General features: G+C 39.9%; 2 protein-coding genes across 2 annotated transcripts; one reads left to right on the forward strand and one right to left on the reverse strand.

Moving 5' to 3' along the window:
• Positions 1 to 377: 377 nt before the first annotated feature.
• cops3 (COP9 signalosome subunit 3) lies at positions 378 to 9,871 on the reverse strand. The gene is made up of 12 exons (XM_028029944.1): positions 9,682 to 9,871; positions 8,223 to 8,352; positions 7,732 to 7,844; positions 7,221 to 7,270; positions 5,252 to 5,344; positions 4,986 to 5,165; positions 4,764 to 4,904; positions 3,897 to 4,070; positions 2,798 to 2,884; positions 2,556 to 2,669; positions 2,378 to 2,458; positions 378 to 1,252 (listed from the first exon to the last, which is right to left on the reverse strand). The coding sequence occupies exons 1-12, from the start codon at positions 9,734 to 9,736 to the stop codon at positions 1,199 to 1,201; spliced, it is 1,272 nt and encodes a 423-aa protein (XP_027885745.1). The 5' UTR covers positions 9,737 to 9,871; the 3' UTR covers positions 378 to 1,198.
• A 1,387-nt stretch (positions 9,872 to 11,258) lies between these two features.
• On the forward strand, positions 11,259 to 18,255 carry nt5m (5',3'-nucleotidase, mitochondrial). The gene is made up of 5 exons (XM_028029948.1): positions 11,259 to 12,703; positions 13,331 to 13,431; positions 14,918 to 14,978; positions 15,100 to 15,214; positions 16,482 to 18,255. The coding sequence occupies exons 1-5, from the start codon at positions 12,428 to 12,430 to the stop codon at positions 16,619 to 16,621; spliced, it is 693 nt and encodes a 230-aa protein (XP_027885749.1). The 5' UTR covers positions 11,259 to 12,427; the 3' UTR covers positions 16,622 to 18,255.
• Positions 18,256 to 20,654: the final 2,399 nt, after the last annotated feature.

The raw sequence follows: 20,654 nt of genomic DNA on the forward strand, positions 1-20,654 counted from the left end.
CAGAACCAACTTTTCAGAGTTCTAATTGTTCATGTTAAAAAAACAAAATAATAATAGAAAAAGTCACTCTCCGATTTTATTTATTTGCATTTACCACAACATACAAACACCGGTTATTTTCTACCTTAGCCATATGCTCGAAGTGGCCGACTGTCGCCCTTCTAGAAGGGACATCCAGGGTATGCCCCAGTTGGTGTATCGTTTGAAATGACATAAACCCCACCCGTGAGCAAGCGCACAAAATTGCCCGGCCGGGTGAAAAATGGTGCGCACCCAATGAGAAGAGAGTCAACCTCAAAGCTACAACCAAGACTGTGATCCACTATGAAATGAAGGACGCTAAAGTAGAGCGTGTAGAGGAAATTAACCGACACCTGTATTCTTAAACAATTTATTAACAGATCCACAATCGCAATGCTCAAGCTCCCAATTGATAAAGACAGATTGGTTATATCTGTTGACTTCAAGCTGTCAAAACAGTTTTCTTGTGCAGTGCTCTAGTGACACCTAGTGGATCTGGCCTAAAAAAATTAAAAAAAATAGGGAGAAACAAAAAAAACAAACAAAAAAACCCAACAGTGCACCAGATTGTGTTCGACTTCTCCACAGTGTCGAGATTCGTCGAGGGTATGTCCGTGTGTACAGCGTCGCGTTTTATGATATCTACAATCTAACCAAGGAGTGAGAAGAAAACGATCAGCGCGGTCTTTACAAAATGTAGAATATAATCATATTTATTCCTCGTCAGCCAAAGATGCTTCACTTCATTCGTAATGCCCCTCCAGTTACGGCCATCATGCAGAAGAACCCAAAAAAACAAAACAAAAAAAAAACCAAGTGAGATTTATTCACACGCGTTTGGAACAGATAAGTCCAGTTTTTATTGGTGTGGTTTCTGTCAGCGTAGCTGTGGCGCTCCTGAACATTGATAAATAAAACACAGATGAAAATTAGATTTTTTTTTCTTTCCTTTTCTTTTTTCCTTTTTCTCTAAGGATCTGTTATCCTTAAGACACGGTGAAGTAAGAATAACCAAATTAATCATCATTCCACACAATTAGGTTTTTTTTCCTTGACCAATGTCCTGACGCAACAGAATGTTTTCTTTTCCTCTTTTAAAAAAAAAAAAAAAATCCAACTCATCCCGGGAAGAACGTGTTGGGGTGGCTGTGGCGTTCTGTCCCTGTCCAAGGCCCCCTCATGAATAACTCGACGTTTTGCTACCGACGTCGTCCTCCTGAGATCCCATACTCTGCGGGAAAAGTGAAGAAGCAGCAGCAGCCCAGGTCAGAAATGTTTACCACGAAAACACAGAAGCCATAGCTACGTTCTTAGAACAAAAACAGATTAATAGTGGGGCTTTTCTTTTTGACACAGTTTGCAGAAGAAACGCTCTCAGATTTCGCCATGGTTCAAATATAACTTTGACATTCCCGTCCAAATCATGCTTGACAGTAGTGTGACGTATTTGCTTTTCACTAGAGAACTCAGTCAGATTTCTCCAATTTTTGTGAAGTTTGTGACCTACGGGTGTGATTTTAGATTATTCCGATTATTCTCTCTTAGTATTGGTGTAAAATAACATAAAAAACTTGTAACTTTTATCAAAGAGTTGCTGTAGGAAGGATTTCCTGTAGCAGTCTGTATTAGAGTGGTGTGAAGAAGCCTCTGATAATTCTGCTGTTGTCACGATAACAAATTTCACGGGACGATAAACTGTCCCAGACGTTATTGCGATAAACGATAATAGTGTTCCTTTGAGACCATTTTCAAGTTAGTTCAAACGGGAAGGACATTTCTGAAACCTTTTTAATTCCAATTTTGAATCTGGGTTACATACCAAACTGTGGTTTGCGTGTAGCATTGCGGATATACTTGCCATATTCTAAGACTCAGTAAAGATTAGCTTTAGTGATATTAAACTCTTTAACCAGCTACCTCACCGATCCATGTTTAATCTATGGCCGTCCCAGTCAACACAGTGAGGTCCAGCTTAACAGCGTTTGGAAGCAAATAGAAGGAAAAAATATATATATATACTTTTTTCCCCCCCTATTAACTTTCTTAAATTTGTAGGTACAAAATATCAACTCAGATAAAGACATTCAAATACATCATAATATTGAGGTTTTTAACCCTTTATCTGATAACATGACATGTATGTTAAATTATTTTGATGATAATGTTGACTATAATTACTACAGAAGGCAGTAATTATAGTCAACATTTATTTTACTGATCATATTTAGACCATGTTGTAAAATGTTACTTTTTTTTTATCAATTATTCTCATAGTACTATCATAAATTTTGCATGAACACAAGACATGTGTTATAATAGCCATCACTAATGCAGAATTCTGCAATAAAACACTCACCTTCTGCACAAACTGTGGGTTTACTGTAATTTCTTGATCCATAGACTTTAGTTTCTCATCCAGCTCTATACATTTCAACATCTGTGAATAAGAATAATGAAACCGTGATATGGATTATAGTAGCTTTAACCAGGATATTAAAGCAGAAAAAATATCCACAGGCAGATTTCAGGATCACCTCTTGATCTATTTTGTGGAGCATTGCTGGGTTGTTGTATTTTTCGGGGTTGTCATGGAAGCAGACCATACCGTCCTTTTGGTTAATGCTAGCATAGATCTCGCCATCTTCAATCTGAAATACACATTTTTTTTTTTTTATACATGAGCCGCTTGCAACGGAGCTCGTTTTAAAACTCGCGTTAAAATGTAAAAGAGAAAATGTTTGAAACAGCTCAAAGTTGTTTGTGTGCACAGACTCACCATGTGTAAGACGTATTTCTCTGCTTCCTGGGGACCTGAAAGCTGCACTCGACTCGCCATGTCTTGCAAAGACAACGTCAGGAAAGTCTGCGGGGATCGGACGAAACAGGAAGTCATTGGAGACCCGCTGAAGCCGTCTTTGTAGAGAGCAGCAACTTAACTTTACTTTGATTTTTAGCATTGCAGCAGCAAAACTGTAAGTGACGTACTTGATTAAAGTACATTTGAAATAATACGAGTTTTTGGGAAATCAGTGCAACTGAAATTAAGTCGGTTTTGGTTTTATTCCTGCTGTGTTATTGGTAATTTACTATTTAATTTTACCATTGTATTTTTTAAAATCAAACTTAATTTGATGTTTTAACTATTGTGAAGCACGTTCGTCGTCTGAGGTTGCTGTTTAAATCGTAATCTTTCAACGTATTTTCAGGAGTAGCACAATATATTTACCCCTGAATAAAATCAAGTTTAAATATTAATCTTGGTACATTAAACTTCGGAGTCCAGAATTAACTCATAAAATAACCATTTATAAAAGAAAATCTAAACTGTATTGTTGGTTAATCTAAGTACCCAATTTAGTAAATTTTTGTAACTTTTAACATTTTTTAAAATGGAAAACAGTGGGCCACTCCTAGCGACAGTACCACTGGATGTCACAGGCTTTCCCTGATTCCTGTGGAATATTTTATGAGTTTTTCTGAGGTCACTTTCAGGATCATGTGATAAGACTTTCAAAAAGCAGATTGAACACAGGCTTCTAGTTACAAATGTCATCATTTCAGGATAGGAAGCTGAAACTCTGGCTAAACTGTTAACATTTTGAAATCATTTTTCTCATTAGCTATGCTTTGTCTCATGCGACTGAAATCTTTCCCCTGGTTTTGCTTCGTTTTATTTTGCTCCAGCTTCAGAAGAAAGAAGACTTGTCTTCAGAGCATGATTGGATATCTAAATCAACTGCTCGTTTTATGCTACTGCATCACTGACTTTACCTTACAGTTTAGCTTCATTTCATTCCATTTAAAACCCAATTTAATCAGTGTGCATTTCCAAAATGAAGACAATTAATGCAAGTTAGTCACCCGGAGCCCCCCACCTTTGTTAGCCTCTGGATGTTCTTCTTGTAGAGGGAAGAGAGGCACTGCTTGACCAGGCCTGTGTTGTTGTCTCGTGTGAACGTCTCGTTGTGTTTGTTGACCAGGCTGCGCAGCTCGGCGGGGTTGTTGGTGGAGTAGACCTGAGCCAGCTCGTGGTAGGCGTTGCTCAGGGGCTGTGGGTGGAGGCAGAAAGCACGGTTATAGCAGGAGAGGAAAACAGTATGCTCAGACTGGCTGATATAATTTCTTCACTTCCAGAAGTATTCATGCCCCATTTTTCACCTTTCCACCACAAACTTTATGGATTTTATTGGGATTTTATGAGATAGACCAAAACAAAATCATGGGGTTTTCGGAGTTCAAGCTCAGTCAGAGAGTAAGGCAAAATGTATTTAGGTCTGGACTTTGACTAGACACATGAATATGCTTTCATATAAACCAAGATTTTTCTCATGTGGACCCAAAACCATCAAGTCACAGTATCGGCCAAAATCAGAATCGACAAGTCAGGCCATTTAAAGATTAGTGATCAGCCAGAAAACTGCTGCAACTCTAATTTCAGATTTTGATTTTTTTTTCTAATTTCTCCCTTAAGCCTCACAATTAGGTGCAATTTTGTGTTGGTTTATCACTCAACATCCCAACAAAATACACTGAAGGTGAGACAAAGGAGAAAGTTGAACGGCACGAATAATTTGCACAAAATGGAGAATGTTAATGTTAGCTAAAATGCTATATTCTGGTAGCTGCTCTTCAAAGTACTCTAAAGAAGAAGAGTCACCCTGCAGGTCAGACATTGGACAGAATTTCTATCCACTTGTTTCGCCAAAGCTGAGAAAGCACCAGCGTCGTGATCCAGTTCCTACCTTGATGAACCTTCCTACTATCTGTGAAGTGTATTTGGGCAGCGGCTGCACTTTGCCGTGGAGAATGAGCGACACCAGGATGTACTTCTTATAGGCTTCCAACATGATGTGACTCACTGCCATGGCCGGAGTGGTTATTGCCTGTCGAGGAACACCAGACGGGTTAGTGTCCCCCTCGGAGCACGACTGGCTGCGACGTCGGACGAGCTAACGGGAGCGTACCTGTTCATAAAAATACAGTGCTCTTTCAAAGTTTTTCAGGCCCGTGTAGATCATGCCGCCGTAGTAGTAGTAACATAAAAAGTGCTTTGCGTCGTAGGCTCCGTTTTCCTTGCAGATGTCCATCATGTCCACCTCCAAGAAGGGCAGAGCGGGCTTGAAGCACTTCGCTAACAAGCACAGCTGCAGGAGAACGAGAGGAGGGTGAGGGTGGCGGAGTCGGACAGGACTGGACCGGACCGGACCGGGGGAGGAAATGGCTGACTCACCTGACACAGGTCTGCATGAACTGAGGTAAGTTGGTTTGTGTTCATCTGCATTTTGTCTATTGCCTGTTTTAGGATGACGACACCCCTCAAAGGCTGCAGAAGGAGAAGAAGATGGAAGCGTCAAGTCAAACTGAAACTGCTTTAAAACACAGCCAAATATTTACTCTGAGAAGAAAACAGAAAAAAAAAAACACCTCTCTTTGGTCTTGGAAATCATTCTAAGCTTAGAGTAAAATGACCGCCACATGTCAGAGCAACATTAAAAGTAAAAAAAAAAACACCCACACACAAAAGATCTAGACCAGCGATTGAACTAGCAGGAAGTGGTGGTTTCATGTAGCAGCAAGCTAAGTGCAGCATGACTGATTTACTATTTCACCATAAGTATGTCAAGCAGACCCTTTGACTTTATGAGAAATGAACTCTGTCCTGTATGGAGCACACAATGAGCAGCTGGACTGTAAATACAGTAAGTAGAAAGACGAACCCCCTGAAAAGGGTTTTACGAAGCTGCAAGTGTGCTGCAGCCGACAGGAAGTAAATCCAGAACTGAGAAGAGGAGCTGGGCTAAAAAAGCCGTAAAAGTTCAGGAAACAGCAAACAGCAGTGGTGAAAACAGAAATCAGAACTTTCCTGTCTTCATCAGCTGCCACAGCGCAGACTGCTGAGAGTCTGAGAGCCAGTATAACTCAATATGAAACTGATCTTATGTAGCTCTGCAAAGGCCTGAAAATCTGCCACTGTCCTCATCTGCTCTGCTGTTACAGAGAGCTGCCTGACTGACTGACTCGCCCACCACGTCACGTCTGCATGTGCGATTTACAACAGTCACCCCACTAGTCGCTAACAGTGCTATGTGACAAAAAACTATAACCTCCCCCTCCTACCGGTCAGGGCTGCGTGATATTAGAGAATCTTGCGACGGCGATAATATTGGGAAATATTGTGATGACAATATCAGTTATGCCTGTTTCCTTCTCTCCTGTCTGTCTGATCTGTGCTTCCTTTAGCATTTTTTTTTTACCCTCCAGGGGGTCTTTTCTGGGCTCTAGTGTCCCTTATATGACAGTAGGCTGACAGGAAACGGGGAAGGAGAGGGGGGAAGACATGCGGCAAATATCGTCGGGTCCGGGAGTCGAACCCGCGACGGCCGCGACGAGGACTGAAGGCCTCCAAATATGGGTCGCGCTAACCGCTACGCCACGCCCCCTTTAGCATTTTTGCCAGTCATTTATGTCTTGTGTGTGCTTTTCCTGATTCTATTGGCTAACTGTTGCATGAGCATGAAAAAATTCAACTTCAGAACTCATAAAATATATCAGCTCTCCAAACAGTCCTCAGGCAAGCGAATATTGCATACCATGACTACCAATTCATATTTAAGCCACTTAATAACTACTTAAAATTAAAAGATTAGTTCATAAAATAAGAAAAAGCGCAACTCATTACGTAGCTTCATCACAAATAGAACAATATATTTAATGACTTCTTCTGTTTGTTTCGATGGCTTCAATTCTGGGAAAACCTCAAATTACTTCAATTAGAAGATAAGAATATTACTTGAAACCAATAAAATATAATTTCCAATATAGAAACGATCTTTTGCATAAGTTAAAGTTTCAATATAAAATCAGCATCTCCATAAAGCTCATCAGCAGAAGGAAGCATGAAGACTTTGGACCACTAAGTCCAGTCCTTTATCCTCCGTAACTTCTGATGTTTCTGTTTCGGGACTAGACTAACAAATTAAATTACATTTTTTCCTGAAACTTTTCAGCTCAAAACAGAACAATATAAGAATTTTGCCGAAACGTTTACGAAAAGTCACCGTCTGGCTCACCGAACGGCGTCATAAAGTCTACGATGTTTACAGAAGGAAAAGGCCAAATTCTCCACTCAGATGAGAACCTATGAAATTATGTCATCTGAAGCAAGAAACCGATTCACTCGGATCTGCTGAAGCTCTTACCTGTTTCCGCTCTACTAGGGCGTTTGTCAATTGGTGGCAGAGGCCAGCAACTGCAAGGAGAGAGAAAATAATAATCGATATTTCAGAAAAAAAAAAAAAAAAACAGCGGTTCGTTTTTTGATAAATGGCTCAGTAGATATTCAACTTTTTTTTCCTACCGTTTTCAAAAACTGCCATCATTTATTTATCAAGCATGCTGTAAGAATTTTGCTTCGGCAACGGCTGCCTGTTTACGGGTCGAAAAGGTCAGTGTCTTTGCGTCGCTACATTTTATTTTACTTCTCAAATTGAGTGTCACAATGTAGAACTATGTTATTATTTGTTTTTGTAGCCAAATTGATTCAAATATAACTTAGGTGAATGTGAAGACGCTTTTAATGCCAGGTGGGAACAATCGGATCCATATCTGTCCGTTTGTGTTCGAATCAATCAGCCCACAGTAGAAAAGGCACCGTGAGCACCGCAGACAGGATGTAAACGAGCTCTGTTCAACGTCAAAGTGTTTACTTACAAGTGTCTGTTGCATATCTAATGTGCTCCCCATTACAGGTGCTGATGAAGAGCTGAACTTGGGAGAAGAGCGTCTCAAAGTCTGGGATGTTTGGCATGGAGAACTTCACGAATCTGAAAATAAGAGAAGGAGAAGATCAACTCTCGCCCTGCAGCGCAACCATGAGAAATTAACAACATTACAGGCCTCGACAGGAAACAACTAAATGTCAACTAAACCAAAGTTTAGCTGAGATTCTTAATCAGAATTGATAACCGTTATGCAGGTATTAAACATATTTTTCATACTTTTTCTCTGTATGAAAAAAGCGTTGTTTCTTTTATTGGGCTGAAAAAGAGAACGTAACATTCCAATTCCAATTCATTAAAAATCTTCAGCACATCTTTCTTTCTTTTCTAAAGAAGAGAATCAACCACGTTGTTCTGCTACCAGAACCTGCAAACACACCGTCCAGTTTACCGGACGCAAACAGAGGAAAAACTCTGACTCACAGCACAGCCAGCACACCCAGGGAGTGCTCCTGGATGTCCAAGGCCCCCAGCACCGTGTCCAGATGGGACAGATTTTTGGCCAGCAGCTCCCCGCTCTTGTTGATCAACTCGCACAGCTGAGTCATCTGGCCTGGGAGGGGAGATTGACAGGGAGAAATTTAAACTTCCTAAAACTACAGCACCTTGGGAAAAAACAAACAAACCCCATCTTAGATTCGGTTAAACTTTTCCACGTTTTTGTCACGTTACAACCACAAACTTGCATCCATGGTCAGAGGAACGTCTTTTATTTAAAAAAAACAATCTATGAGCATCTTTTCAAATCCGGTGACACCAATTTCCTTCCATAACCAATAAAAACACTTTACCTGAATTTTAGTTCCTGTTAGGGAATATCAGTGAGAAAAACATGAAGGCTGTGATAAAGCTTTGGAATAAAAGCTAAAGCTCAACCAACTTGTAAAACAAATGGAGGAATACAAACACATATTTGTTGCCTTTTAAGGTAGAAATATTGGTAATGTGGTGCAGACTGTATTTCAAATGGTAAATAGAAGCATATTAACTGCAATGTAGCGGGAAAAAATGAATCAGGAACAAGTGACGGAGCTTGAGTCGGCTGGTAAAGACAAAGCAGAAGATTCAGCTCTAATTACAAAGTGTTGAATCGTACTTTTCAGATTTGTTTTGGCAAATACCTTTGAAAAACTACATATTTCCTTTGATCTTGTCTGTTGCAATAATTCCCCATAAAACACACTGATGTCTGTTTGTGACAAAAAGTGGAAAAGTGCACGGCACTATTTTTTCCAAGAAAAAAAGAAAACTAAAGGACACCACATTTATGTAATAACGTTAACTGTGTGTTACTTTAAGAGCTACTATAAGATGAATATTTTTTTTATTCATAGAGAAAAAATAGCTAGGTTTTCTATATTTTCCCTCCTGATGAGTTATTACTTATAAAAGTAGAAAACAACGTGAATCACATGCTTGTTTTGTGCCAACCCGTTGCGAGTTATTTAAAACACCAATCGGCCGGTCAGATGCCCTGTCAAGGCCTTGCACAAGGGAGGTAAAGCAAAAGCGACTGACAGATACGACTGTCAGCCAATTACCTTACAGATTTTGCTTTAAAGACCAATCAGAGGAGGCCTGGGCGGGACTACCGGTAAGCAATACCCAGAAATTATTAGCTAGATCAAAAACAAAAAGTAGAATTTTGACATTTAGTTTTATGGGTCGTGGGGTTTGTGCGAGTCTTAAGAGTCACGAGGAACAGACGAACCCCATGCCGAGAGTTTACGGGACTCTCGCGCCCCAATAAACTCGTTTCTGTGGTGTGTTTACATGATAAAGCAAAAAGCAGTACTGCTCCCTGGCTATCGCCAAAGCATTAGGTAGCATATGCTAGCTAACTAGCTAATATTTCCCACTACGTTGAGTTTAGCGGCCCTACCTTGAGCAGAGAGCTGCCGCACGTTGTTAACAAACTGCTCCAGTGCTGAAGCCATTATTTCCTGGGTCCAAAGTGGAGGTAATTCGCAGTGTTTTTCATTCAAACGTCAGAAACAAGTCGGTCCGGATTGAGACAGGGGGCCACACAGCCGCCACTGATGGGGAAGCTATCGCGAGAACACAGGAACAGAACAGGCTGCTACGGGAGTAGCGAAACGTAATTTTTGACTCTTAAAGTGCCACACACACGGTTTTTCCTCGCCGTTTTGTATTTCAAAATGAATAACAAAAATGCTGCAACTGGTTTATAAAAACTTTTAAAAATGATTTTAAGGGACTTAAGATGGCGGATTACTTTGCTGTAGAAAAGAAAAAGATAATGGTAAAAAAACTAAGCAATGCGGAAGCCACTTCTTTGATTTTAACAAAGATGTTTTTTACACTAAGAGCTTCTGTGTATATATATATTTTTTAATTTCAACATTTACCTGTCATGCACCATGTTAACCACAGCCCTACAAGAATAGGTGGGAAATGGCATAGACTACAAACAAGGGATGGACGACCATTTACCCCAGAATTCAGAACTCATAGGCAACAACTTCATTCTAAATGCATGGAAAGCCAAATTGGATTATACGGTTGTGGTTGAATGACCTTAAATGGAGTGTTCGACTTTTGACCAAGTTAAGTTGAATTTTCTGTTTAAAATGCAAACATAATGCATTGGATTTGTCTTGAAAGTTGGAGCTAAGGTCTGAGAATGACATTCTGGCTGAAAAACTAGCTGCTTGCAAAAAAAAAAAGAAAGAAAAAAAAATCTAATTGGAATAGCTAAGCATAACCAAGCTAACGGCTATAAGCCTATAAAATATTTCTCAGCATCTTTGTTTTTTTACATTCAAACCCGATGTCAGGTTCTACTCAACTTCTACAGTGATGACAGTTCTCTTAAGGCAAAGTTTATGACCGATGAAACCATTTTGTGAAAAGATAACCATCACTAGTTAAACACAGCCATTAACTTTATTTCAGTTGCAATATAAAACAGCTAAGTAGTTGTTGAAGGCAGGCTCATCAGACAGAAAGCACTGATTTTAGGTCCCCCATTGCTAAACTGCAACAGTGATGTGTTACACTTAAAGCACACCGAGGAGTGAGCTCTCTTTTCTCTATAACCCATCTTGGAAGGAGCTGGTGTTGTGTCGAGTTGAGTTCCATGCTAGGACGCGTTTCTACCAGTTCTGTCAATTCTTACACTCAATTGCGCTTCTCAACAGTTTTTACGGCCAACCTCATGGTGCATTCAAAAACACCACTCAAGCTTGGTCATTTATATTGAAATAACTTGAAAATTTATTTAACATTTGCTAGTGCACAATGCCACCAGGGCCTTGATAAACACTTCATGATTAATACCTTTGGTAGCTTTCAAGTAGTTCGCTGACATACATTGGTTTTATTAAATTACATTTGAATCTAAACATTTTAATTGTGAAATTATTCTACTATTCAACCTTTGAACGAATGATTTTGTTTTAAATAAAAAAGTCAAATTGGTTAAAATGATTTCCACTTAATCCATATCAACAAGTTGCCTTTTATGTATTCATCATGTTGGAGCTACTTATTTGGTCAAAATTTTTAAGTGGGTTGAATTCATTTCAAATATTTGTTTTTTATTACCTCATTTGTGGTATAATTCAAGTTATTTGAGGTAAGCTATTATTATTATTGTCAGTTTTTTTCTATTTAAGCAAGGCAAATAAAGCTACAGAACCTTTTCTATGAGTAAATTAGTAGGTAAAGGTCTGGAATGTACTGGGATGGGTGTATTGTTGTTCTTACAAGAGCAGGAAAACCATCAGAAAACAACAGAAAAGTTATTTTTGTTGCTTCTCTGAATGGATGAAAACCATGAGACAGAATTTTCAAGTTGAACAGTTGACATGTTTTGCTTTACCTCTAGATATTGGCAAACAAAAGTATGCATCATAAAAGAAAAACCAGCATATGACGTTTCATTTTCAGCCTTTCAATCATTCTTTACATAAGAGTCAGTGACAATTCAAGAACACAGACGCATAAAACTATTAGAAAATTAATAAACGAAGACAATGTTGTTCATTTTGGATTGTGCTACTGTTTGCTTATTAAGTTTGTTCATATTATTAAGTAACAATTATTTTTATTATTTTGGAAAGAATGAAATATATCTATACAAATGTACGAACTGACTTGAATGCACCACTTTGCCGTAAAACACCGTTTAGAAGTGCAACTGACGAGGAACCGAATCTCAACGGGGGAACCCGAACTCGACACAACACCTGTTCGTAGTACAGCTTGTTCCCGCAGCTGAGCTCTTCTTCCTCCTGATGCCGCAAAAACAGGCGACAACTGTCCGTTTCCGTCCACACTGCTTCAGCGGCAGCTGTTACCGTTGCAGTGGGACGCCCGGTGACAGCTGACGGGACGCTAACACACCGTCAAACCGCTCTCAGTGCGGCGTCCAGCGGTGTGTCACATTTGACCTGGCGGCTGCTGCGGTTAGCCTGACAACAGTGTTAGCTTAACTGCAGCAGCGAAACGGCCATATACTGTGAAACACAACGTCATAAATAAGCAGCAAAAGACAACAGTGGCAGACTTAAGTTTATGTTTTTTTTCTCTCCAATGCGGACTTTTTGTCGGCTTGTTCCAGGCGCAGTGACTTCGGAGAGGTTCAGCGGTCGTTGGCAGCGGCGATGTTGCTATGCACGACTGCAACCCGCCTACTCGGAAGAGGGAAAACTTTGCTCCCTGATCCGTTTAGGAGGATCGCTATGAACATGTCGTCCTCCTCCGCCGCCGGTAAGAGGCTGCGGGTCCTGGTCGACATGGACGGGGTGCTGGCGGACTTCGAGGGGGGCTTCCTGAAGAAATACAGGGCCAGGTACCCGGACGAGCCCTTCATCGCGCTGGATGACAGGAGAGGCTTTTGGGTGTCATTGCAGTACGGCCAGCTCAGATCCGACCTATGTGTAAGTAAACGGTCAGAGAGAAGCAGTTTGTTTTTTTAACAGGGATACATTAAAGCTACTACCCCATATTTTTTGTGTGAAATAAATCAAACTCCGCTTTGACTGTAGTTTGCCGTCGCGCCATCGCCAGATTTTCAGTTATTTTTGGTGGAAGTGTTGTAGATTCTTATTTAATCAAAAATAAAAATATACTCTCGTCAAAGCAAGTTCTAGACCTCTGCTGGCATCACACAATTAATGCCACCGATTTATTTCCGATCGTGTCCAGTTGTGTTTTTTTTTCTTCTTCTTTACTCATGCCATTTATATGGAAGACAATTACGCCACTGGAGAAAAAAAAAAAAGGTGAATTATTTTAATCTCAGAATTTAGAATTTTATTTTCAGAATAAAATTCTGTACAAAATGTGAGATTAAAGACAGTATTTTAAGATAAAAAGTTAGATTTTTGACAGAAAAATCTGAATTATAAGGGAAAACGAGACTAAGACTTTTCCACAGCGTGTCGATAACAAACCTGACCTTTGTTCCTTCTTGTTGTTACAGTACAGGCACACTGACGCTAATGCAAACACACGTGATCCAGTACTCCACCGGGTGTAAACTAACTGTTTTCCTCTGTTTCCAGGAAAAAGCCATCAGTATCTGGGAGTCCAAAGGCTTCTTCATAGACTTGGATCCTCTGCCTGGAGGAGTGGAGGCGGTGAAGGAGATGGCCAGGATGGATGAGTAAGAACAATCAGAATACTTGCCGGAATAATAAGACGGATAAAAACTTGTTTACACCAGTTCATCCGTGAATTTGCCTTTGACTGGTTTGATTGAACATTGCCTCAAATGCTGAATTTTTTTTGTTTCCCACTTCCATCAAAAGTATCAAAACTACCCACTAACAGGATGCATGTCAATGTACTTTTTTGGAGCTTATTAAATCTGATGAAGTTGAAGCACTTGCTTTGATACATAAATTAAGTTATTCCTTCAACTGATTCATTTTCTGTTTTACTAAATACTCTTATTTCTTTTTAGGAACCCCCTGTGCATTTTTTTTTGTCTCTGATGTGTTATGGTCTTTGTTCAAATCTCAAAATCAATCAAAAACAGAATCGCCGGGACAGACGTAAACGAAAACCAAAAGCAGTAAAAACCCTCCAAGTGTAATTGTCTCAAAAAGAAAAAGATTGACCATTTTGGAAAAAGCGCAATACATCGTCGGCATAGAGGATAATCTTACAAGTCAAATCAGTCGTTACTCAGTTGATTCTGTTCTATGTTTTTTAAGCACACCTGCTGGTGGTTTGATAAAGATTCCTTCACATGTAAGCAGCATTGTCATGTGCCTTTGAGGTTGAAACTACCAGAGAAAATGTCCAAAACTAAGTCAGCTTCAGTGTTTCAGCATACATTTGTTGGTGAGGTGTTTATTTTTTTCCCCTCAACCCCGAGTCAATTTTTGCACTTGTGTACATGATGAGGCAGTGGGAGACAACTTAGATATGGGTTTCTATTGTCAACAGGTAAACAGGCCAAATTGTACATTTAGTAAGTAGAATCAAATCGAATATTTGGCCACTAGAGTGCAGTAAAAACAAGTTAATCAATTTGTTATACCAGGATAACTTTTTTAAGCCAAACACAATGGCCTTAGGCAGAAACTAGGGTTACTGTTACCTCATTGAGGGTGTGCTTCTTTGCTATACACAAATAATTGTACAGATCTCCCAAACAACCAATAAAACAACTTGGTGACATTAAAGTGTCCATCCTTGTACTGCCTGCAGATTATAAGTCTGGCATTGATGTTTTTCTTGGACAGACCTCTGTCATCTCTGTGTCTCTTTTAGTCATCAACCGCATTATTGAAAAAAAACCTTCACATAAGCAAACTCTGCCTCGGTTGTGAGTGATTTTGCAAGGTTTGTGACACCTTCTTCATCAGTGATGGTGATTTTAGACAAATGCACTCAGGAGCCTTTTTCTTCTCCTGAACCACTTTGGGACAAGCTCCTCTCAACCAAAGCTTAGATAGCCATTACATATTGAAAGTTTCTATCAGAAGTGATCACTCTGGATGTGTTTGAGCTCTTAATGTGAACTGTTGCCACCTGTTTCCAGCGTAATACAGAGGCTGTGCGGGTGGCATATGCAGCTGGAATAGAAAATGAATTGCCATGCGTTCCCACTGAGCTCTTGTTGTTTCCTTCTGTCCCTGCAGCACAGATGTCTTTATTTGCACCAGCCCCATTAAACATTACAAACACTGCCCATATGAAAAGGTGAGCCTCCTGTTGATCAATAGCATAGAATCTTCTGCTTCGATAATCATTGAAGGGATTTTTTTCCCTAACATCTGACACCTTGATTGTGTTTGTGCCTGCGCATGTGTGTTTTTTCCAGTACGCCTGGGTGGAGAAGCATTTAGGCTGCGACTTTCTGGAGCAGGTCATCCTGACCAGAGATAAAACCCTAATTGCCGGTGACCTCCTCATAGACGACAAGCCTGACATTCAAGGTGGGCTTTATGGACTTGCATTGTTTATTCTGTGACATTCAATAGCTCTTAGACTGAGCAACGCTTTGAAAAAGTATACTTAATGTCAGCCTGAGCAAAAACAAAAAAACAGGTTTGTAAAGCAGGATTTTATTTACTTATTTTATCTACTAAGGGGAAACAGCCTGACCAACCAGAAAAGTTGGTCAGGATAAAAAAAAAAAAAAAAGATATCAGCCTTCTCCGAGTAGAACTCTGATGTATAAAATTTCTCTGGCGATAAATAAAGTGTCTGTCAGTCTCTATTTATTTACTTACCAGCCACACGTAGGCCTGGTTAATCAGCAAGAACGTCCAGCCCTTAGGGTGGCACCTTTAGCGCAGTTGAGTCAAGCAGCATAACAATGATCCAAAGCACAGCAGGAATCCACCCCTGAAAGGCTTAAAAAAATAAATACATTGTGTGAGTAACCTAGTCTAAGTTTGACTGAGAAGACTCTCACGGACTCTTGATGACAGTTGTTGCCACCAAGAGGTGACGCAACTTATTAGGTTTAAGGGGAAATTACTATTTCCAATAGAAGGGGATTGTTACATTTGCAGCGATACATAGCCTTGCAAATGTAATCAGTTGTGGTACACCAATTGCAGTTTTCTGGCTGATCTTCCCCCCCATTGAAATGGGTTTCTTTGGTAGGAATATCAGCCGGGCCAATCTGTGAACAGAAGGAAAAGTTGTGAACTATAAAGTCGATTTTCTGCGCTGCTTTAAAATTATAGTCCAACTAGAGTTTTCGTGATGACAGCGGAGGAAGTAAACAAGTCCTTCAATCGGCGTTGGCCACGCTTCCAAATATTGTTTGACTCGGCACTTCTCTCTTTGCGGCAGAGGACGGTCGTTTACAGCAGGCGCAATTTCCGGGTAGCTGCATAGAGTCGAACTGGATCATCTCATACATTACGGACAAACGTTAGTGATTGGGTAAAATTTAAAACTTCAACAGAGTGTACACCTTCAGGAAGCAATCGTTTGTCAATAGCCAAGGGTCCAGACCACCTGTATGGAACAAACCGCAGAACAAGGGGCTGTTTTTTTGCCAGGATATGTTAACTTGGTCTGGTGTTAAATCCCAGTGAAACCCATTTGAATTAGCAGTTGCAACACACATTTCATATGTGTATCCATGTGTCCCACTCGTCTTTGACTGCAGTTGCTCTGAAACAACCTTCTGGATGCTCCTAGTTAAACACAAGTGATGATTTATATAATCTTTCATGTCTTGATCAGGTGTGGAGTCCACACCAGCTTGGGAACACATCCTGTTCACCGCCTGCCACAACAAGCATCTGTCCATCGGTGCCTCCCAGAGACGGCTCCTGTCTTGGTCGGATGACTGGAGGGGCATCCTGGACAGCAAAAGGAAGTGAGGGACGCCACTCCTTCCTCGGCATCATAGTAACCGGGGCAACCGGAATGCAAGGCTGATCGTCCCACTGTTGAAGATGCAACAACGTCAATGGACCAGCATTTCCTTCCCTTGTTTCTGAAGAAGAAAACTGAAGTCAGTTGTTGGGAGAGAAGAGAAAGTTCACTTATTTCACCACCAGAGGGCAGCATGACACAGGCCAGCCACACTTCCACTGAACAACTCTTAAAAAACCGCAGGTCGATTTTTAACAGGGCCAGACCGCATTGATGGAAGTTTTTGGTATTGTTCTCCCATGGTTTCTAAATTTGGACCTGTCTGCTCAGAATCCATCTCGTTTTGTTTTTGGCCTGCTGTAGTGGTTTATTCATATCCTCATTACAAAAGGCCAGTCCCATAAACGTGTCCATGCACTGTGATTCACACACAAACATCAGGGCGCTCCACTACACAGGAAAACGAACAAACAGAGCCGTAAGAGCTGGTGAACGTGAGCACAGGAGTGTGACATCAGACCTGGGATTATGGTAACGGTTATAGTTGGTACTTCTTTTACCTCTACTTAAGTGAAACACCACTGTAATGTACAGAAATTTACATCCATTCATCACTGGCATGCATGTTTTACTTTTAATGTTGCATTTAAATATGACCGTATAGGGAAAAAAAATTAAAAGTTTGACACCTTGGGCCTGCTTTTTTGATATCCTACGTAAATTAAGAGGAAAAAAAACCCTCATCTGATTGAGGTTGAGGGTTTGCTTCTCAAGTTTTCCAATTTTTTCACATTGACCTCAAATCCACAATTAGATGGTTAAGAGATTAATACAAACAGTTGTTCCAACTGGGATGTTTGATGGCTGACAAAATCCATAATAAATTCAAACTTCAACCAAAAAGAAACGGTTCAAATTCGTCACTGAAAGCCTTAAATGAGCATGAAACCGATGCCAGAGACGAAGGTATGTAAACTTCTGACCACCACCACTGGAAAGACGGATGATCTGGCGGAAAGTTTTGTTTTTATTGCTATTTAAAAACTTTGGTGCTCTTTATTTTTTTTTAGCATTTCACAATGATCTATGCATCTCACTTCACCCACTGAGGGAAAACGTACTCACACAAACATGTTGCCAAAAAAACAAAAACACATAGAACAAAAATAGCGAGTCAAAACGTCTGTTCTTTGAAAAGTTTTCCTGTTCTAAACTATTAAATAAAATAGAATTTTTAGAAATGCCAAGTCATTTTCAGTCAGATGTTCCACATGAAATGTACTATGTGTATTTTTATACTATAGCGTGTTTACATTCGCACATAAATGTAGATGGAGGGTAGAGGGCAGAAACTTTGACCTAACTGCAAAGTGTTAGATTTATTGAAGCAAGACCATTTTTGAGTTGAAAAGCATTTCAGAACGAAGTTGCCACAAAACAACACAAAGCTTTTTTTTACTTTACTGTTTTAAGGAGCTTGTTGCTCTCCATCATCAAAGTTTTTCAGAAGACATGGACATTAGATTTGGGCCTGGTTCAATCTCCAACTTCAAAATCAGTTTCTGTCTCTTCTGTTTTAACGTGTTGTTTTCTCCACCTGAAGCCGGTGAAAAATAAATAAAGGACACTTTAACATGTCTTTTTCTTTATCTGTTCATTTCTGTTCACCCTGCTGAAACAGACGGTGAGGCAGACAGTTTGGACAGATGTTGGGAAACTTACTCAGAGTTTTGAACGTTCTCCCTGATTTTTATTCTCACATTGTCGGATCTTTGTTAGCCTTTTTTTTAATGAGAGGCTTTTTTTGTATCAAACATTTGTTTTTAGAGAATTAATACCGTAAAGTATTGGTGATTAAGTTGCTTCCAGCGGTTTGTGTTTTGTTTTCGTTTACAGAAACCGTCTAGACATAATACAAGACAAGATTTTTCTGAATGGTAAAGACAGAGAATTAGTGTCCACTTTTAGGTTTCTTGGGTAATTATCAGTGGTGGGATGTAACAAAGTACTAGCACTTTGTTACTGTACATAAGTACATTTTTCATGTATTTGTACTTAAGTAGATCTAATCGTGGGTACTTTCGACTTTTACTCCGCTTCATTTTACAGTAAGTATCTGTACTTTCCACTTCACTACATTTCTATAAAGCGTTGCGTTACGTCCAAGTCGCGTTGCCCTTTTTTTTCTTTGTTCGTTAGTTTGAAAGTAATCGATGATTTCGGTGCCTTTGCCTCCACAGAAATTATGCTAAGGTTTATTGTTAAATGTAAATGGAACTAAGATTCTCTTTTTGCTAAACTTGGAAGCCTGCAAGTTTACAAAGGAATACGAAGGTAAATCCAACGTAGACAGATTTCAAACCACAGTGGAGAGAGTTCAGCAGTATCTAATTTTTGATCATTTTTGTATTTCCTCTAAGTTAAATATTAAACTCCTCCACATCCTGGTTATTGAATTAATGTTAGCACCATGTGAATAATCTCCACCTCAAATTAACATTTAGAGTCACATTTAATCAATTTGAATACGGGTCCCGATGAGGCTCGTTTGTCAGATTTTAAAAAAGAAAAAAAATCGTAGGTGGGTATTCAGCATAGTTCATATTAGACCCACATTTCTGCATTAAGGTTTTTTTTATAGGTGTTTTATCTAATCAGAAATGTAATGGTTTCATTGGTTGTAAAATGGCTTAGGCCTTAGTCACATATGACTCTTCTATATTAAAAAACAAGGTCAAATGTGAGGCCATCTCTCTGACAGTTTCAACGTGAGCAAAACTGGAGCGTGCAAACAATGAGGAAACAATGAGTGGATAAATGACGCCTTGCAGTAAATGCCTGGGAAAATTAAAATCTGTTGTTTCATGTCAGGCATTTAACCTTTACCAAGGAGCATCTCTGTCAAACTGGCTAAACACAACTTGACAGATGTTATCTTCAGGAATGTGTGGGATTTACACATTTATCACGCTGCTCCTGTCACAGGGTTCAATGACATCCACATAGAACATTTGGTTCTTCCAGCACAGTGGACGGACCACAGTGCTGGTTCTGTTGGATCCCGGGACAACATTTGACAATGTTGACCATGCGGTAGATTTGAGATTTGAGAGCTGGGTCATACTCTGGTGTAGTGCTTGACTGGTACGAGTCTTACCTAAAGAACAAGGAATTCTTTGCGCCAATAAGCAACATCTCATTGGAGCAGACATTAGTCACATTTGGGGTTCAGTCTTGAGGCCCCTCCTATTAAACTGTTACAGATAGAAACTGTTGATCACATCCGAATTCTGAGTGTATTCAGACCTGAACCCCCAGAAAGACATGAACACAAATAAATTCATTAATTTAAGTGGTACATGGAAGGTGACAGTCATAGCAGGAAGGGCATGCCATTGATTGGCCCGATCGATTCAGACAAATTTGAAGTTTGTTAAAACTAACTTTTGCATCTGAGGTCAGCAGTGCAAGTCCCTACCCAACTGTGGAAAAGAGCAGAGAAGAATCGTTCATTTGCAAGCACACAGCTCTCTAAACTCCTGTCCAGTTTGTTCGCTCAAGTGTAGAAAGGTACGATGGTGGGGAGAATTGCGCGCGCGTGTGTGGGGAAATTAAAATCTGTTGTTTCACATAAGGTCCTTAATCTTATGTGAAACGCTGCAATAGGATGTGAGATCCTGTTGCAGCGTGTCACACGAAGAACCTGATTGTCTACATATAACCTAACCCATGCTTACAAAAACATGGGGTACTGGTAATATACGTCACACAGAATTGCTCTTAGCAATAGTGTGTGGCTAACTCGGGCCAAACAGTATTGTTAAAAATGATTTAAAAATGAAAGACAAAGATTTCAGAAGGACAATTTTTTCCCCCCATCCAGAATAAAAAGGGCAGGTGGTCTAGCACCACCTAGTGTCTATCTGTACACAGCCTGGGGATTTGTATTGTGCAAACCAGTGTGGCTTGTACAATACACTACTTCAAACTGGATTAACATGTCCATATACTTGTTCTGCTGGATTTTCTTTTTTAAGA

This window comes from Xiphophorus couchianus, chromosome 10 (genome assembly GCF_001444195.1).
Source record: "Xiphophorus couchianus chromosome 10, X_couchianus-1.0, whole genome shotgun sequence".
Taxonomy (NCBI): domain Eukaryota; kingdom Metazoa; phylum Chordata; class Actinopteri; order Cyprinodontiformes; family Poeciliidae; genus Xiphophorus; species Xiphophorus couchianus.

Excerpts from the sequence above, each read along its gene's own strand:
- nt5m (XM_028029948.1), top strand. The coding sequence starts at position 12,428 with ATGTTGCTATGCACGACTGCAACCCGCCTACTCGGAAGAGGGAAAACT. Across the intron at positions 13,432-14,917 it reads GAGATGGCCAGGATGGATGA|CACAGATGTCTTTATTTGCA; the intron begins GTAAGAACAATC and ends CTGTCCCTGCAG. Across the intron at positions 15,215-16,481 it reads CGACAAGCCTGACATTCAAG|GTGTGGAGTCCACACCAGCT; the intron begins GTGGGCTTTATG and ends TGTCTTGATCAG.
- cops3 (XM_028029944.1), bottom strand. The coding sequence starts at position 9,736 with ATGGCTTCAGCACTGGAGCAGTTTGTTAACAACGTGCGGCAGCTCTCT. Across the intron at positions 7,845-8,222 it reads CTGGGTGTGCTGGCTGTGCT|ATTCGTGAAGTTCTCCATGC; the intron begins GTGAGTCAGAGT and ends TCTTATTTTCAG. Across the intron at positions 5,166-5,251 it reads TTCATGCAGACCTGTGTCAG|CTGTGCTTGTTAGCGAAGTG; the intron begins GTGAGTCAGCCA and ends GTTCTCCTGCAG.